General features: G+C 42.2%; 1 protein-coding gene across 2 annotated transcripts in view; it reads right to left on the minus strand.

The window, feature by feature from the left end:
• Positions 1-4,636: 4,636 nt before the first annotated feature.
• Positions 4,637-18,235, minus strand: part of KLHL8 (kelch like family member 8) — a 113,926-nt gene continuing 100,327 nt past the window's right edge. For both annotated transcript variants that reach the window (XM_030190567.1, XM_030190566.1), the window contains exons 9-10: positions 17,981-18,182; positions 4,637-6,585 (exon numbers count right to left, since the gene is read on the minus strand). In XM_030190567.1, the coding sequence (XP_030046427.1) occupies positions 6,462-6,585; positions 17,981-18,182 (326 nt within the window). In that variant the 3' untranslated portion in view covers positions 4,637-6,461. The remainder of the gene's footprint in view (positions 6,586-17,980; positions 18,183-18,235) is intronic.

Raw genomic sequence — 18,235 nt, forward strand, 5'->3', positions numbered from 1 at the left:
ATTTTTCTTTTTTCCGTTTTACAAAATTGTGCTAAAATTACTCATATAATACATTTAAAGTGTTAGAAATCCTCTTCATATAATCATAATAAACTTAGCTTTGTCAGGTCAGGGGCAACAGACTGACACATTGCATGTTTTGCAAAAAGCTGTTTCAAGGACAACACCTGGTTCAGCATTACTCCTCATTTTGCTGACCAGCGCTAGTAAACAATCATTAGGTCAGCACAAGCAGGGTAGTCCTCTGAATGTCCTTTTGCTGCTACAGCAAAAGAAGGCTGAACTGCATAAATTATAGCTAGGGGACTTAGCTTATAAGTTGCAAAGAGAACAACAAATGCATTTTGAATTTGGCAATAAACCAGGGAGGCTATTAGCAAGGAAGCTTGCAGAGGGAACTAGCTATCCTTCGCATAAAGGGGGAAGTTGGGAAATATCTTTATAAGCAAGCAGATATCAACAGGCAGATTATACAATTCTATCAGCAGCTATATAGCCAGGAATCCTGGGTCTCCGTTGAATCTATTTGGGCTTATTTAAGGGGCATTCAGCTACCTGAACTTGCAGATCAGATATGGAGGCCACAGGAGACAGAGGTAATGGTTCAAGAGGTCTATAATGCTATTAAACATCTACTTGCAGGCAAGGCTCCCAGGCTGGATGGTTTTTCTTCTGGCTTTTATAAGCAGTTTGTGCTGCTGCTAGTGCCTATGTTGGTGAGGATGTTCAATGGTGTTCATTGGCGAGAGGCATTGCAGCCTTTTATGAAATTGGCAGGCATTACTCTATAATGCAAGCCAGGGAGAGAGAGTGCATTCTGTGGCACCTATTGTTCAATCTCATTACTAAATTTAGATGTTAAGATCTTGGCCAAGCTTCTGGCAGATAGACCAGCACCTCCGATTCTGATCAGACAGGTTTTGTTAATGGCAGATGGAGGCAGGTAATGTTAAACAGGTGGAGTATTCCATCTGGGCAGCTCATAAGGCCTCTGACAGGGTCAACTTGGCCTTCATGCTTAGGAAGGTAGACTTGGGTGTTCACTATATATGTTGGACTGAGAGCCTTTATGATGCCCCTACAGCCGCTATAAAGGTGAATGGGGATTACGCTGGTGCCTTTCCTTTGGAGCAGGGGACCAGGCAGGGATGCCAAGTCTCCCTTACTATTAGTTAGGGAACCCTAGCACAAAGAATCTGGGACCACGCAGATATAGCAGGGTTGTGTGTAGTACATGAGGAATATAAGATTATTCTTGTTTGTGGATGATGTGCTGCTTACAATAACCCAACTGCTGACCTTCATTCCTAACTTGCTGGAGAAATTAGACACAAATGGGGCCATCTCTGGCCTTAAAAATAAACCTTAATAAAACAGAAATAGCACAGAAACCTTAATAAAACAGAAATAGCACAGATTAAGGCAAACTTTCCTTTTCAGAGGGTCAAATATTTAGGTGGCCAGATTACATGAGGACCTTTTTCAGGCTACTTAAGGACCCCTGGTTAACAAGGTGTGGTTTCAGGGGTCCCTGACATGGTTGGATAGGGTAAGGGCTGGGAAGATGAATATGTTACCCAGATGCTTGTTCCTTTTTCAGTCTCTTCCTTTGCCTATTCCTAGGTGCACTCTTAAGAAACGGTAGAGGGATTGCATCCAGTTTGGTGTGGTAAACCACCTCAGGTGGGGCTCTCAATCCTCTGTAGACACAAAACTGAGGGTGGGATGGGTATTTCAGACTTGGAAATATTATGAAGCTGCTCAGTTGCATCACTTATGGGAATAGCAGTGCTTAGTGGAGCCTAAGCGATATGCTAGACTGCAACAATCCCTGGTTCCTGAGTATACTAGAATCCAGAGAAGCAAAAAACAGGGAGTTCCTGTATGACAATCCAAGAAAAATCTTCAGAGAAATAGAGGATGACACATGACCTTCAGGCAAGGAGTTATAAACACCTTTATTGTAGCACCAACAATGGAGACCCAACACAGGTGCATACTGGCTGCTTCAGGGGTCACATACAAACTAGAGAATGACAAGGGGACCAGCAGTAACCATGGGGATGGGGGCAGATCCCACAGGGACAAACTTTGTCCCCATGTCATTTTCTACTTTGAAGCCTGTTAATGAACTGGACTGTTATGTTTGAGTAATGCAGACATTTGATTTTTTGGGAAAAACAAGCGTACATGCTGGCTACAACTAGCAAAATTTGATGTGGGATCCTGTATATCCTGCTACCAACACATCTTCTAAGAAGACATCTTCTACTGCAGGAAGGACTGTGGAAGACAGTAGAGGGTGGTGGTGAGGAGGGTTAGTATAGCTGCTCGCTGTTATTGTTTTACTATTGGTGACTTATACACAATAGTTGCACAGCTTATTGCTCCTTTTTATACTTTAATACTTTTAAATATAAAATCATAATTGTTCAAGGCTTCTGCAGATGAGGACAGGGGTGGGGTGGGGATGGAGACAGAACCCACAGGGAAAGGGCAGGGACAGGGACATTCTCTAGTACAAACACTGTGTATAAAACAAATCAAATTAAAAATACAACCTTAAAAATCTTTAGAAACAAAATATATAAATGTGACTATGTAAAAAAAAGTGTAACATATTACTTGTGGACTACCAATATAAAAAAAACAAACAAAATACATATAAGTGATTATGCAAAAAGAAAAAGGAGAAAAAGACCTCACACAAACAACAAACAAAGTGAGGCGAGCAAAGAGGATAGCAATAAGTCTTTATTGTGAACAGCAAAAGGGCGACCCGACACCACCGTGTTTCGGCAGAGGCCTGCTTCAGGGGTCAGGTTAGTCTCTTATATTGCGGCAAAAAATTAAAACAAAAGAGTGTGGTCAGAGTCCAAGCTGCTGAATTTCTGTGAAATCCTCAGTAAGAGAAAAAACAAAACAAAACACTGAGCTGCTCAAACCAGCTTCCTGGCAAACATCAGTGATGTCAAATATGACGTCACTGATGTTTGCCAGTCAGCCGGTTTGAGCAGCTCAGCGTTTTTTCTTACTGAGGATTTCACAGAAATTCAACAGCTTGGACTCTGACCACACTCTTTTGTTTAGCTTTTTTGCCACAATATAAGAGACTAACCTGACCCCTGAAGTAGGCCTCTGTGGTGTCAGGTCACCTAAACAGCATAGCAAATAATTTTTTTTTATTGTAACTCTCAAACACTTGTATTATGAAAAAAAGGTTTTGTTTTTTTTAAAGGAGAAAAATACCTTATCAAACTGTGGCACTCTTAAAAGATATGATCAATCGCTATCCTAGGGCCCTGTTTACTAAGCTGCGCTAGCATTTTTAGCACATGCTAATGTTAGAGACATCCATAGGAATATATGGGTGTCTCTGGCGTTAGTGCATGCTAACTTTTAGCACACACTAAAAACGCTAGTGTACTTTAGTAAACAGGGCCTTTAGTGAACAATCTTGCTCACAGTTAAAATGGGCCCATCACTTCCACTGATAAAATCTTCCATTGAGCTAAATTAGAAATCTGACAAACAGAGCGTGAGGTTGTGTAGCGGAGAGAAAAGACCAGCCTCGCAGCAGTACAAGTGCTCAGATGCTTTTCCCCTTTGCCAGGAAGATGTGTAATGCAGTGAGGTCTGCACATTGCATTGTTCAATCTTTCCTGTTTGAGACAGCATCACAGCAGATCACTATATTTCAACAACCTTACCAGAAATTGTGGGACATTATAGCACTGAGACAATAAGTGTCATTATTCATTGCTTGTTCATACAGCACTGAAGACTATATGGACTATAGTGTTTGAAGATTTTGGGCTTTGGACGCTTTTCCCATTATGAAGGTCTTTTGCCCTATGAATAAAGCTTTAACTGTGAGCAAGATTGTTCACTAAGATAGTGATTGCCACAGTTTGATGATGTATTTTCCTCCTTAAAAAAAAAAGAAATAAACTTTTCATAATACAAGTGTTTGAGAGTTACGATAAATTATTTATTCACTGTGCTTAAAACAGTTACAGCAGTCAGTACTGGGGTAATTGAAATCTCCATTATTGTACTCAGAATTTTTCCAGCTTTTCTAATATTAAAATTTCACTGTCTGCTTCTTCATCCCGGCCAGGTGAACAGCAGTATAACCCCACTGGTATACATTCCCCTATCACATTTGGAATTTTTACACACGATTCCACTATGCATTTTGTTTCTGTTTTACTATATGCCATCCTTAACATGGCAACACCCCTCTATCAATTTAATTTTCACTGTCATTTGATATAATTACACTATTCCACTAGTTATCTTGTTCCCACCATGTCTGAGATGCCCATTTCCATTGAGTGCCATATATTCTAACTCTCCAGACTTAGAGGGGCAGTTATCAAGCTGTGTGTTATTTGCCCCTTAATGAATGTTAAAGGGATCTAATGCAGGTTTAGTTGCCATAAAAGCAGGGTATCTGAGTTACTGTGGGGTACATAGCAATTAGATGCAAAGAATGCAAATGCATGGAAAATACTTCATTACTAAGTCATTTCTGTAATGCAGCTGGGATTATTATACTGTCCTGGGAGAATCAGGCTGCAAACCTGGGACACTGAAAGAGTGATGCTGCCTGAGATCCCCCCCCCCCCCCCCCCCCCACTTAATCAAAACTGGAGTTATCCTCTCAATACATCCCAAATTAAATTCCCTCAACAGGAAGACTTTCCCCTCACAGACAGCCCCCTATTGGCAAGTCCCCTTTCCACTGATACCTCCCCAATTCAAGGGATGGCCTCATCCAGACAGCTTGCCTATTCAGTGAAGGCCGCCACCCCAGGCCTATCTTTAAGATCACTGGTCCTTTGTGGAAACCTGACCCCTAGCAGTAATACTGCAAGACTTTTGCTAGGAGTCACCAATGCCAAATTGAACAGGCACCGGCAAGGGCAGGACAGACTGGGGACTGCTCCTGCCCAACCCCACCAGGGACCAGGGATCTTAAAGGAAGGCCTGAGGAGGCACTCCTTGGCTGACTGGGTGGGCCTCCCAGATGAGGGCACCTCCTGAATTGGGGGGGGGGGGGGTCTTACGAGGCAGGGGTGGGGGAGCTATTGGGAGGGACTTACAGTGGCAGGAGCTTGACTGAGGATTGTAGGGGAGGCCCACTAAGTCCATGGTCAGCCTCTTTCCTGACAGCATTGGGCCACAGCTTTGCAGCCTTAATTAAATTTAAAAGCTGCACTCTCCCATTTTTAAAATGCTAGTGCTGGCAGCTGAGTTCCACCTTGGTTAAGGCAGAGCCCATCATTTTAAATAGGCTCCCCTTTGCCCAAAATGTGCCAGTTCCTAACAAGGCCTTCTTCAATGTACTTTCATCCCACCGTACACAGACTCTAGAACCCTATTTGTTTATAAAAGATTCTATACTTTCTGTCCAAGGTTGATCAGGAGTGTGTATAAATATAGAAATAAAACAATACAGAAATATAAATACCATATTGACATCTTACCATCCTGTGTGCAGAACCCGTTAACAATCCAGGGAATAAGACCTTGAAGTTCCTATTTAAATTTCCTATTTAAAAGCCTAAATTTGGTTTTGAGAACCTCCCACAATCTCCTCTCATTGGTACCTGCAAGTACTATGGCAGTCTGCTCCTCCCTCACCCCCATGAACACAAATCCTATGTACCTGATATATGGGGTCCACTATCTTTGTACAAGTTACCAAGACATTATCATACCCAACCACCCAACTAGCTATACTCCTAATAAATCTATATTTTATTGCTATATACAGCCTTAGGAAGGATTACAGCATAGCACAGTTGAATTGCTTCTATAAGCAGTTGCCCTTAGAATCACCAACGTCATGATGAAAGAACCACAATGTACCTTACACTCAAGAAATGAACCAATATCAGCAGCAATGAAATGAATCAAAGGTATTGAGACAAAACTTTACATGAAAGTATTTAAAAAAAACAAGCTAGAGAACAGGAAAGCAGATTCAAAAGGAGCACACGTGATGGAAAAAGCTTGAATTCTTAACATTATCCTAAAATATACTTTAAACGAAATAGAAACTGCAATAAATATTTCTTTATATACATATCCAAATATTCAGTACATACACAATATACACACAAACAAAACTGACTGCTTGCTATTACTTGTGCAATCTCCTGACTTCAGTAGTTTGAAATTTTTGGCACAGTTTTAAGAATGTAACACAAACTGCTAGTAAAAATGTGACTTCAAGTGATGATCAGATTCACTCATATTTACTAAGGCTTCTGCTTTAGAAGCTTATAAAAGTAATAACAAGCTTATAAGCATCCATAATCTTAACACTGGCAATGCTCAAGTTATTGTAGATCAGAGTTTCATACTTCATAATAGAGAACGATGCTGCAGCAAATTCATCTGTGCAGTCAAATCCTTCAATTTGACAGGATCCTTTAAACAAAGTGGCACCCTCACATACAATCAACCACATTGCTGGATCCATGTCCGACATCTCGTATTTGGCTGCTGAGACAGGCACACACAGCAACTCCTGCACCAGCTCTGCAGTGAGACACAGAGCCAACAAGCTCCCATCTGGAAAACATAATTTTGACAAAATCAGCTTGATTTCTACAGAAGTTACTTCTAATTTTATGATTATTAAAACATTTAAAGCAAAATAAAAAGGAACACAAACAAATCCCCCAGCATAACCTCTAAGGATGGAATCAGTGCTCCAACTGTGAGTGATAGACACACAACTCCTGAGACTGGAGTCTGAACTGCCCAGGACCACATAAAAATCACTCAGTGGGGACAGCTATTTTATTGCTCCTCAGGTTTTATAGTTCTCTCAACTGTAACTAGAAACCAATATAGAAGCAAATGAAATAAATGTTATTCTTGCTCCCTGTTCCATTTGTATGCCCAAGATGTAAAGTTAGGATATACTGTATTGAATGAAAAATAAAAATAAGATTTACACCATTTTACACAGTGCTATGTTAGAGTTGCTGGACTGAAGCTATCCCATTTATAGTCAAGAATGACAAAAGACATACTCTATATAAAAGGCAACTTGAAACTCCTCCTGGCTTTGTCCTTTGAAGATTGAGGGCCAGCAAATGATGAGCGAGGCTTTCAAAATAAAATCCCCATTTACTTTCTCTTCCTTACCTCTCTCAGTACTAAAAACAGACACGCTACATCCCTTTTAAAAAGTGCCCTCTGTGTGTCCAAGGGACACTGGAATCCCAAACTACATAGTATAGTAGTAGATGACGGCAGAAAAAGACCTGCACGGTCCATCCAGTCTGCCCAACAAGACAAATATGTGCTACGTTTTGTGTATATCTTACCTTGATTTGTAACTGTCATTTTCAGGGCACAGACTGTACAAGTCTGGCCAGCACTATCCCCGCCTCCCAACCACCAGCCCTGCCTCCCACCACCGGCTCTGGCACAGACTGTATAAGTCTGCCCAGCTCTATCCCCGCCTCCCAACCACCAGCCCATGTATGTAAAAAAATATTTTAGCTAGGAACAGATAGTCTCTATAGGAATCTCTCTTCTTCTAGAATCAGATTCAAGTAACTTTATTGACACAACTTGTCATCAAAGTAATACATAAAGTGGTAAAAGGAAAGAATAACAAAGCACTGGAGATATACATTACTAAGGTTTAGATGGTGGTGTGTTTCACATTTTGTGATCCTAACTGCTGTTTCTCCTGTTTCCTCTCAGGATTATAAAGAGATTTTCTTGCTCATTTATTTTGTGCATCTTATCTTCTCAGTCTGCTTTGGGAAGCATTCTCTTTGTATTTAGCATGTCATAAGAGGAATGAATTGTTATTTCTATTTTTCTAGTGTTGAACTGCTTGTAAAGTCTAGCTCCTTGGAATTCCCAGATCAGTTTGTTTTCCCATTTCTTTTTCTCTTATATGGTTCCATATTTTGTATTTGGTGAGGGTTTGCCTGCATGACCAAGGTGCAGTATTCTACTGGTATGTAGATTCCACGTAGGAATTTTCTGGTTTTGTTGTATAATTTGTACTCTCAAAAAGGAGGTGCATGTTCTAATACCTACTATAATATTTGGAAGTATGGTGGCTGTTTAAACTTTGGGGGTTACTGGTTATGGTATGACATGTTTGTTACATAGGTGCAAAGTCTTTTTGTGTTACTTCAAAAGAACTCAGTTAGTGAAGGGGCTTTGTGTGACTATTACTGAAGTGATGCCAGAACTGAAATATTATATTTTACTAGTAAAAAAAGGCCCGTTTCTGACACAAATGAAACGGGCGCTAGCAAGGTTTTCCTTGGAGTGTGTATGTTTGGGAGAGTGTATGTGAGAGTGACTGTTTGAGAGTCAGAGTGAAAGTGTGAGTGTGTGAGAGAGAGAGTGAGTCTGGGTGTGAGTGTGTTTGTGAGAGAGTGTGTGTGAGAATGAGAGTGTGTGCAAGTGTGTATGTGAGACACAGTGTGAGAGAGAGTGTGTGTGTGTGGGCAAGAGAGAGAGTGTGTGTGAGACACAGATTCTCTGTGAGAGTGAGTGTATGACACCAAGCGAGTGTGTGAGTGACTGTGTGGCACATAGAGAGTGAATGTGATACAGTGTGAGACAGAGTGTGTGAGAGTGAGAGTCAGAAAGACATTGTATATGAGAGAGAGAGTGTGAGCCGTGCCCTCCCAATCCATGGCCATCTGTCCCCTGCCCCCTCCATTCATCCTTTTCCAGCAATTCCCCTCTGTCCCTGAGCCCTGCCCTCCCAATCCATGGCCATCCATGTTTGTCTGTCACCTGCCCCCTCCATTCATCCCTATCCAGCATTTCCCCTCTCTGCCTGAGGCCTGCCCTGCAATCCATATCCATCCATGCCCATCTGTCCCCTCCATTCATCCCTATGCAGCAATTCCCCTCTCCCTGAGTCCTGCCCTTCCAATCCATGCTCCTCTGTCACCTGGTCCCTCCATTTTTCCCTATCCAGCATTTCCCCTCTCTGCCTGAGGCCTGCTCTGCAATCCATATCCATCCATGCCCATCTGTCCCCTCCATTCATCCCTATCCAGCAATTCCCCTCTCCCTGACTCCTGCCCTTCCAATCCATGCCCATCCATGCTCATCTGTCACCTGGCCCCTCCATTTTTCCCTATCCAGCATTTCCCCTCTCTGCCTGAGGCCTGCTCTGCAATCCATATCCATCCATGCCCATTTGTCCCCTCCATTCATCCCTATGCAGCAATTCCCCTCTCCCTGAGTCCTGCCCTTCCAATCCATGCCCATCCATGCTCCTCTGTCACCTGGCCCCTCCATTTTTCCCTATCCAGCATTTCCCCTCTCTGCCTGAGGCCTGCTCTGCAATCCATATCCATCCATGCCCATCTGTCCCCTCCATTCATCCCTATCCAGCAATTCCCCTCTCCCTGAGTCCTGCCCTTCCAATCCATGCCCATCCATGCTCCTCTGTCACCTGGCCCCTCCATTTTTCCTTATCCAGCATTTCCCCTCTCTGCCTGAGGCCTGCTCTGCAATCCATATCCATCCATGCCCACCTGTCCCCTCCATTCATCCCTATCCAGCAATTCCCCTCTCCCTGAGTCCTGCCCTTCCAATCCATGCTCATCTGTCACCTGGCCCCTCCATTTTTCCCTATCCAGCAATTTCCCTCTCTCCCTGAGTCCTGTCCTCCCAATCCATGCCCATCCATGCTCCTCTGTCCCCTGCCCCCTCCATTCATCCATTTCCAGTAATTCCCCTCTCTCCCTGTGCCCTGTCCTCCTAATCCATACCCATCCATGCTCCTCTGTCCCCTGCCGCCTCCATTCATCCTTTTCCAGCAAGTCCCCTCTCGCCCTTCCATGACCCCCCCCCCCTCGCATCCATGCTACTCTCTCTCCCATGTCCCAGCCTGGCCCGCCCTCTTCTCCCCCCCCCCCTTCGCATCCATGCCTCGCATCCATGCCCCCCCCTCCCCTTCGCATCCATGCATCCCTTTTTTTTTTTTTTATTCTTTTTAATTTTACCTCCGTGGCGGTTCGTGCAGCGAAGCGTCAGGGAAGGAGGCGGCGCTCCCGACGTCTAGCTTTCCCTTCGCTGTGTTCCGCCTTATTTTGAAGGCGGAACACAGCGAAGGGAAGGCTAGACGTCGGGAGCGCCGCCTCCTTCCCTGACGTTTCGCTTCCCGATTTGTTTGTTTTTTTCGCGAGGGCGGGGCAGAGACGGCTGGCTGGCTTGAAGGCTTCACACCACGAATCCACGAACCCTACAGCTTCAGTGACGTCAGATGGCTTCACAGAACGTTGTCCTCATTAGAACGTTCACGGTGCGTTTTATTATATTAGATATGGTAAATAGAGGTATAAACACCATAGCTCTGCACCAAGTACAAACGCTCATAGTCTAAGCAACAAAATTCCAGATCTGCAAGTCCTAATATTGGAGAAGGACTTAGATGTAGCTACATTATGTCTCTGTAATGCTGACAAGTCACATGAATGGAATATGACCATATCAGGCTACAATCTGCTTCAAAGGAATAGATATAGCCAAAAGGGGGGGGGGGGGCTAGCACCTTATGTCAAGAATGATATCAAAGCCAACAGAAATGTAGGGGGCATGGGGAAAGGATAGAGCCCTTCATCTCAGAGAAGAATTAAACAGATCTGATCATAGACATCCCAAAGTTGGGAATGAAGAGGGAGGTGCTGTTGCTAGGAGATTTCAACCTACCGGATGTGTACTGGAGCATCCTCATCTGCAAAACTGCAAAGTAGAGAGATCATGGATACATTTCAAGGCAAGCAGTGATGAATCCATGAAGGAAGGGACAACATCTGGTGCTCACAAATGTCCTACCTGGGAGCAGTGGTCATTATATTGTATGGTTTGATTTGATTTAAAGACTAAACCAGTATTTAGATATACCAAGCTAAAAGTATTGGATCTTTAACATGCTTTCATAGAATGAGGCAAAAGAGCTGTCAGGGTAGGAGGAAATAAAGGAAATGAAAGGATAGTGGGCAAAATCAAAGAAGCTATAAAAAGGGCACCAAATGTTAATGTAATAAAAGAAAGCCATTAAGGTTATCCACGAAGTAGCCTAACAAAATAAGGGCAAAAAAGATAACATTCACAAAACACAAAAGGATTACTAACATAGTAGATGATGGCAGATAAAGACCTGTATGGTCCATCCAGTCTGCCCAACAAGATAAACATTACATATTATGTGGTACTTCATTATGTATACCTGGTCTTGATTTATCCTTGCCATTTTCAGGGAATAGACCATAGAAGTCTGCCCAGCACTATCCTTATTCTAAAATTTCTGAAGTTAATGTCGAAGTCCCTGAATAGCCACTCCAGCCCATCCAAATCTATTCAGCCACGATCAGGTCATAGCCCTTAGAAGTCTGCCCAGCGCTGGTCTTGTTCTCCAACTTCTGAAGCTGAATCTGTCTAACACGATCAAAGCACAGACTGTGGCTTTGCTTCCCAGTTACCGGTTTTGCTTCATGATCTCTGCTAAGGTTCACTGGATTCATTCCTTCTGAACAGGGTTCCTTTATGTTTATCACACATTTTTAAAAATTCTGTTACCGTTTTCATCTCCACCACCTCCCACAGGAGGGCATTCCAGGTATCTACCACCCTCTCCATGAAAAAAAAAATACTTCCTGACATTATTCCTCAGACTGCCCCCTTTCAATCTCAATTCATGTCCTCTTGTTCTAGCACCTTCTCGTATCTGGAAAAGGTTTGTTTGCGGATTAATATCTTTCAAATATTTGAATGTCTGTATCGTATCACCCCTGTTTCTCCTTTCCTCCAGGGTATACAGTGGGGGAAATAAGTATTTGATCCCTTGCTGATTTTGTAAGTTTGCCCACTGACAAAGACATGAGCAGCCCATAATTGAAGGGTAGGTTATTGGTAACAGTGAGAGATAGCACATCACAAATTAAATCCGGAAAATCACATTGTGGAAAGTATATGAATTTATTTGCATTCTGCAGAGGGAAATAAGTATTTGATCCCCCACCAACCAGTAAGAGATCTGGCCCCTACAGACCAGGTAGATGCTCCAAATCAACTCGTTACCTGCATGACAGACAGCTGTCGGCAATGGTCACCTGTATGAAAGACACCTGTCCACAGACTCAGTGAATCAGTCAGACTCTAACCTCTACAAAATGGCCAAGAGCAAGGAGCTGTCTAAGGATGTCAGGGACAAGATCATACACCTGCACAAGGCTGGAATGGGCTACAAAACCATCAGTAAGACGCTGGGCGAGAAGGAGACAACTGTTGGTGCCATAGTAAGAAAATGGAAGAAGTACAAAATGACTGTCAATCGACAAAGATCTGGGGCTCCACGCAAAATCTCACCTCGTGGGGTATCCTTGATCATGAGGAAGGTTAGAAATCAGCCTACAACTACAAGGGGGGAACTTGTCAATGATCTCAAGGCAGCTGGGACCACTGTCACCACGAAAACCATTGGTAACACATTACGACATAACGGATTGCAATCCTGCAGTGCCCGCAAGGTCCCCCTGCTCCGGAAGGCACATGTGACGGCCCGTCTGAAGTTTGCCAGTGAACACCTGGATGATGCCGAGAGTGATTGGGAGAAGGTGCTGTGGTCAGATGAGACAAAAATTGAGCTCTTTGGCATGAACTCAACTCGCCGTGTTTGGAGGAAGAGAAATGCTGCCTATGACCCAAAGAACACCGTCCCCACTGTCAAGCATGGAGGTGGAAATGTTATGTTTTGGGGGTGTTTCTCTGCTAAGGGCACAGGACTACTTTACCGCATCAATGGGAGAATGGATGGGGCCATGTACCGTACAATTCTGAGTGACAACCTCCTTCCCTCTGCCAGGGCCTTAAAAATGGGTCGTGGCTGGGTCTTCCAGCACGACAATGACCCAAAACATACAGCCAAGGCAACAAAGGAGTGGCTCAGGAAGAAGCACATTAGGGTCATGGAGTGGCCTAGCCAGTCACCAGACCTTAATCCCATTGAAAACTTATGGAGGGAGCTGAAGCTGCGAGTTGCCAAGCGACAGCCCAGAACTCTTAATGATTTAGAGATGATCTGCAAAGAGGAGTGGACCAAAATTCCTCCTGACATGTGTGCAAACCTCATCATCAACTACAGAAGACGTCTGACCGCTGTGCTTGCCAACAAGGGTTTTGCCACCAAGTATTAGGTCTTGTTTGCCAGAGGGATTAAATACTTATTTCCCTCTGCAGAATGCAAATAAATTCATATACTTTCCACAATGTGATTTTCCGGATTTAATTTGTGATGTGCTATCTCTCACTGTTACCAATAACCTACCCTTCAATTATGGGCTGCTCATGTCTTTGTCAGTGGGCAAACTTACAAAATCAGCAAGGGATCAAATACTTATTTCCCCCACTGTACATGTTCAGGTCAGTAAGTCTCTCCTCGTATGTCCTGCAAAGCAAATTCCATATCATTTTTGTCACTTTTCTCTGAACAGCTTCAAGTCTTTTTATATCCTTACTACTACTACTATTTAGCATTTCTATAGCACTACAAGGCGTACGCAGCGCTGCACAAACATACGGCCTGCAAAACTGAACACAATACTCCAAGTGGGGCCTCACCAACGATTTTTAGAGTGGAATCAACACCTCCTTTCTTCCACTGGTCATACCCCTCTCTATGCAGCCTAGCATTCTTCTGCCGACAGCTACCGCTTTGTCTCCCCTCCTATATGGTATACATCTTTTGATTTCTGCACCCCAAGTGCATCACTGCACTTTTTGGCATTAAATTTTTTTTTTAAATATATAATTTTTATTAGATTTTAATACTTATACAGATATTATAATACTGCAAAGTATAATACAGCCATTAAGTAATAAAATTTACAAATCAGGAAATCAAGAAAAAGTTCTCTTCTTATAACATGGCTTCCTTAGACCTCAATATGAAAAGAAGGAGGGGGGTAGGAATATAGTGAAGTTAAACACAATATACATAAATCATTATAATCTTAATTATGGTTCCGTCATTCCTTACTCTACAGATTGCTTGCTGTCTAGGAAGGTCTGAAGTTGGTTAGGCAAATAGACATATTTTATCTGATTTAGTCTAATAATACATTTACAGGGGTAGGCCAGGAGAAATGACGCCCCCAATTCCCAAACTTTTGGTCTCATAGAAAGAAATATTTTTCGTCTTTCTTGAGTGAACTTAGTCACGTCCGGGTACAGCCAAATTTTTTGACCAGCAAACAAACGGTCAGTTGATTTAAAATACAGACGCATTATTGCATTTAAGTCCTGCTGAAATACAAATGAAACAATTAATGTCCCTCTTTCAGTTACATCTTCAATTGATTGTTCCAAAATGTCTGTGACGTTTTGCAGGTCTATTGACTTCTCTGAGTCTATTTTTTTCATTGTAGATGGTATATAATAAATTTTATTCAACGGTGGAAACACTTCTTGGGGAAATTTCAAATTTTCTTTTAAGTACCTGCAAAACATGTCATTCGGGGACACTCCCATCAGTCTAGGAAAATTCAGTATTCGGAGATTTAATCTCCTATTATAGTTCTCCACTTGCTCTATCCTCCTTCTTAAATCCATATTATCCTTTATCACAGCGATTTTAAATTCTTCAGTTTGTTTAGACTCTCCCTGCAAGGCCTCAATTTTCAAAGAAAAATCTTGTTTCACCAACTCATGGGAGTTCTTCACCTCCTGTATATTTACATTCAATATCTTTACCTCTTCAGAAGATTGTTTCAGTATTTTGTCCATTTCTACCAGCTTCAGCCAAATCTTACCCAGGCTCACCTCCATCTCTCCGGCAACCGCAGAGTTTTCTCCAGATTCGAGCTCCCCTCTGGGCTCCTCGGGATCGCCCCTTCTGGGCTCCACAGGGAACCCCGTTCGAATCGCAGCAGCTGCAGGGCAAGGAGGCGTCATAGAGCTTGGTGGGGAGAGAGATGTTTCAATTTCCAGCGGGGGGACAGCTTCACCGGTTCCTACCGCTATGGACTCCACTTCACCTCGTCGGGAAAGAGCGGGGAAGAAGCGTTCCAGGCCCACAGTTACCGGCGTGGACGTTCCAGAAGGTAGGGGATTCTTCCGAATCGTTCCCTTTCATTTTGTATGCGGCATATTGTAATTGAGGCAGAAGGAAAAGACAAGTTTAGCAACTGTGGAGCGGAGAAAACTTCAAACGTTACCGCTCACGGCGCCATCTTGACACCTTTGGCATTAAATTTTAACTGCTGCTAATCTCTGCTCAGTGGTGAATAATCTTAATTAATAATAAAGTGATATATATAGGCGTCGCATATTGTATGGAGTTTAGAGTGAGTAATACATGTTATGTACTCATGCAGCTGGCATGAGTGACTGAATTAGTGGGTTTAAATATCAGTACAGTTGGTGTATTTCTCTGCCAGAGGAGACAGGAGTATGTACATACTTTTGAATACTGTAGGAACACCTAATGTGCAATGATGGTTCCTCTGATTCTACCATATGTTCTCTTGGGGATGTCATGGTAAGAAGAGAAAAGAACTGAGCACAGGGTCTGGCAGTTAAAATTTAATCAAATGATTCTATTCTGGAAGAAATACCAATTTAATACTGCTGACCAATGTCCTAAATGCTGCTAATCTCTGCTCAGTGTTGAATAATCTTAATAATAAAGTGATATATGTATAATGTGCTCAGTGATGGCTGTATACAAACATCTATATACAAGAAACCCACAAACAGATGCAGCTACCTCCACAACTCCAGCTTCCATCCTTCACATACAAAAAGATCCATCATTTACAGCCAAGCCACAAGATACCACCGCATCTGCTCTGACCCAGGGGACAGAGACAGACACCTTAAAAGCCTGACTGCATCCTTCAAAACAGAAAGGCTACAACCCCAAAATAATCTCCAAGAATATTGCCTCCTCCCTCAAAACACCCAGGGAAAATCTGCTACAGTACAAGGAGAAAAAAAGCCACAGACAGAATCCCCCTTGAAATGACATACAACCCAGAGCTGGAAAAACTGAGGAAAATCATAAGAGATCTACAACCTATACTCCAGGAGGATGAATTACTGAAAGAGATATTCCCATCCCCACCAGTACTGGCCTTCCGACAGCCACCCAACTTAAAACACAAGCTAATCAGAAGTAAACTCCCAACACAGACTGAAAAGGAACAGAAGGGCACACTTCCCTGTAATTTATCCAGCTGCAAGCTATGCCAAAACATTTCACAGGACCCCACAGTCATTCACAAAGGAAAGATATTCAACATAAAGGCATCTTTCACATGCTCATCTTCCAATGTGGTACATATCATTCAGTGTAAAAAATGTAACGAAGGATGCTATATTGGAGAAACAGGCCAGATGCTTAAGACAAGATTCAATTTACATAGACATCATATGAACAATACTGGTGCCAGTAGGGCTCCCACCCCTGTTGGTCAGCACTTTACAGGACCAGGACACTGTACCAGTGATTTCACAGTGAGAATCCTGAAAGGTAACTTTAAAACAATACAGGAATGTAAGACCTTTGAAGTCAGAACGATTAACTATTTTGACACCCAACAGACAGGACTTAACAAGGATCTGGGTTTTCTAGCCCATTATAAACAATAAAGTTGTATTTCTCTGTTTATCACCCTCCCCTCAACTACCACACCCATCCTGTTAGACTATCAATTGAATGCTTTGATGTCCCCATGCATACTCCCACCCCTCCCACTCTGTCTTTGATGTTTCTCTGATATATACTATCTGCTACCACATTTGCTTATTTCCGATCTGACGAAGAAGGGCAACCTTCGAAAGCTAATCAAGAAATGTACTAAGTTATGTCCAATAAAAAAGGTATCATCTTATTTTATTTTGTTTGATTTCTATTGATTAGTTTATGCACAAATAGTTGGAAAGGACAGAAAAAAAATCAATTAAGAGCTGGGTTTCTAATGTCCATTATTATCTGCCAAGATATTATTGAGGAAATATCTCAAAGAAATGTTAATGCTGTCAAATGCTGATAGCATTTTTAACAAAAATCATACTATTTGCCAACTAAAGTTCTGAAGGAAGTCCAAGATGATTTGGCTCTGGATGTATTGTCACAAGGGGCTAATGAGATAGAAAATTTAACTGCCTTTTTGAAAACTTTCCAGGATAACATAACTTCTAGATCTTCTCTCCTAGTTACTTTTCCTTCAGAACTAGAAAAAATTACTATCTTGAAGAACTACTTTAAAAGGAAAGATTTCCTTTTCTGTGGGGCAAGCATTCAGATTTTTCCTAATGTTTCAAGGGTTACCCAATTAAGGCAGAAGCAATTTCTTCAACTTAAACATAGGGCCTTAGCCCTGGGTGCAACTTTTTTCTCGAAATTTCCTTCCAAATGTTTGTTTACTCTTGTGACTGTTAAATAAATTTTCTTTGAGCCTGAATAGCTAGAAAATTTATGATAGGGAAGCTAAATAAGTAATCTTGATAGGGTTTAGTGTTTGAAGTTCTGCAGTTTTTGTGACAATGTGGTCAGATTTCTGATTTAAATTATTTCTTATTTATTTTTCTCTGCCTCCAATGATGTGGACTAGACTGTTTTCTTTAATGATGCTTTGTTGTATTCATCATCTTAAATTTCTGATCACCACCAGAAATGATCTTTCCTCTTTCTTACTTTAACCACTTCCTGTATTGCTTTGGTAACTTGTGTACCAATTGTCATGTTAATGACATTTTATGAACTTTTGTATGCATTTATCTCATAAGCACAGTTCCAGTTATATCAGGACATTTCTACATATAACTTAGCTGAAATTAGCTTTAGAGAGGTCCTCTATGAAAATCAGCGAGTTCCAGAAGTAAAAAAAAGATCTCTTGCAGGTATAGTATACTGTTAATGAACAATGAACTGAACAAGAATGGATATGAAGTATTCCAAAATTACCTGTTCATCAGTGAATCATAGGCTTCTACTGTATTTAGATATGCATTGCCATTATGGCCACCAACTGCAAATATTTTGCCCATTAACGTTGCAATGCCAACACCACCTCGAGGAGTGGTCAGCTCTGCAACATACTCCCATTTGTTGGCACGTGGGTCAAAACGTTCTACCGAACTAAGTGGAGAATTGTCATCAAATCCACCTGCAGAGAGACAGCAGATTATTTAAACCCATCTGCAACAGCAACCACCCCAA

Source organism: Microcaecilia unicolor, chromosome 2, assembly GCF_901765095.1.
Source record: "Microcaecilia unicolor chromosome 2, aMicUni1.1, whole genome shotgun sequence".
Taxonomy (NCBI): domain Eukaryota; kingdom Metazoa; phylum Chordata; class Amphibia; order Gymnophiona; family Siphonopidae; genus Microcaecilia; species Microcaecilia unicolor.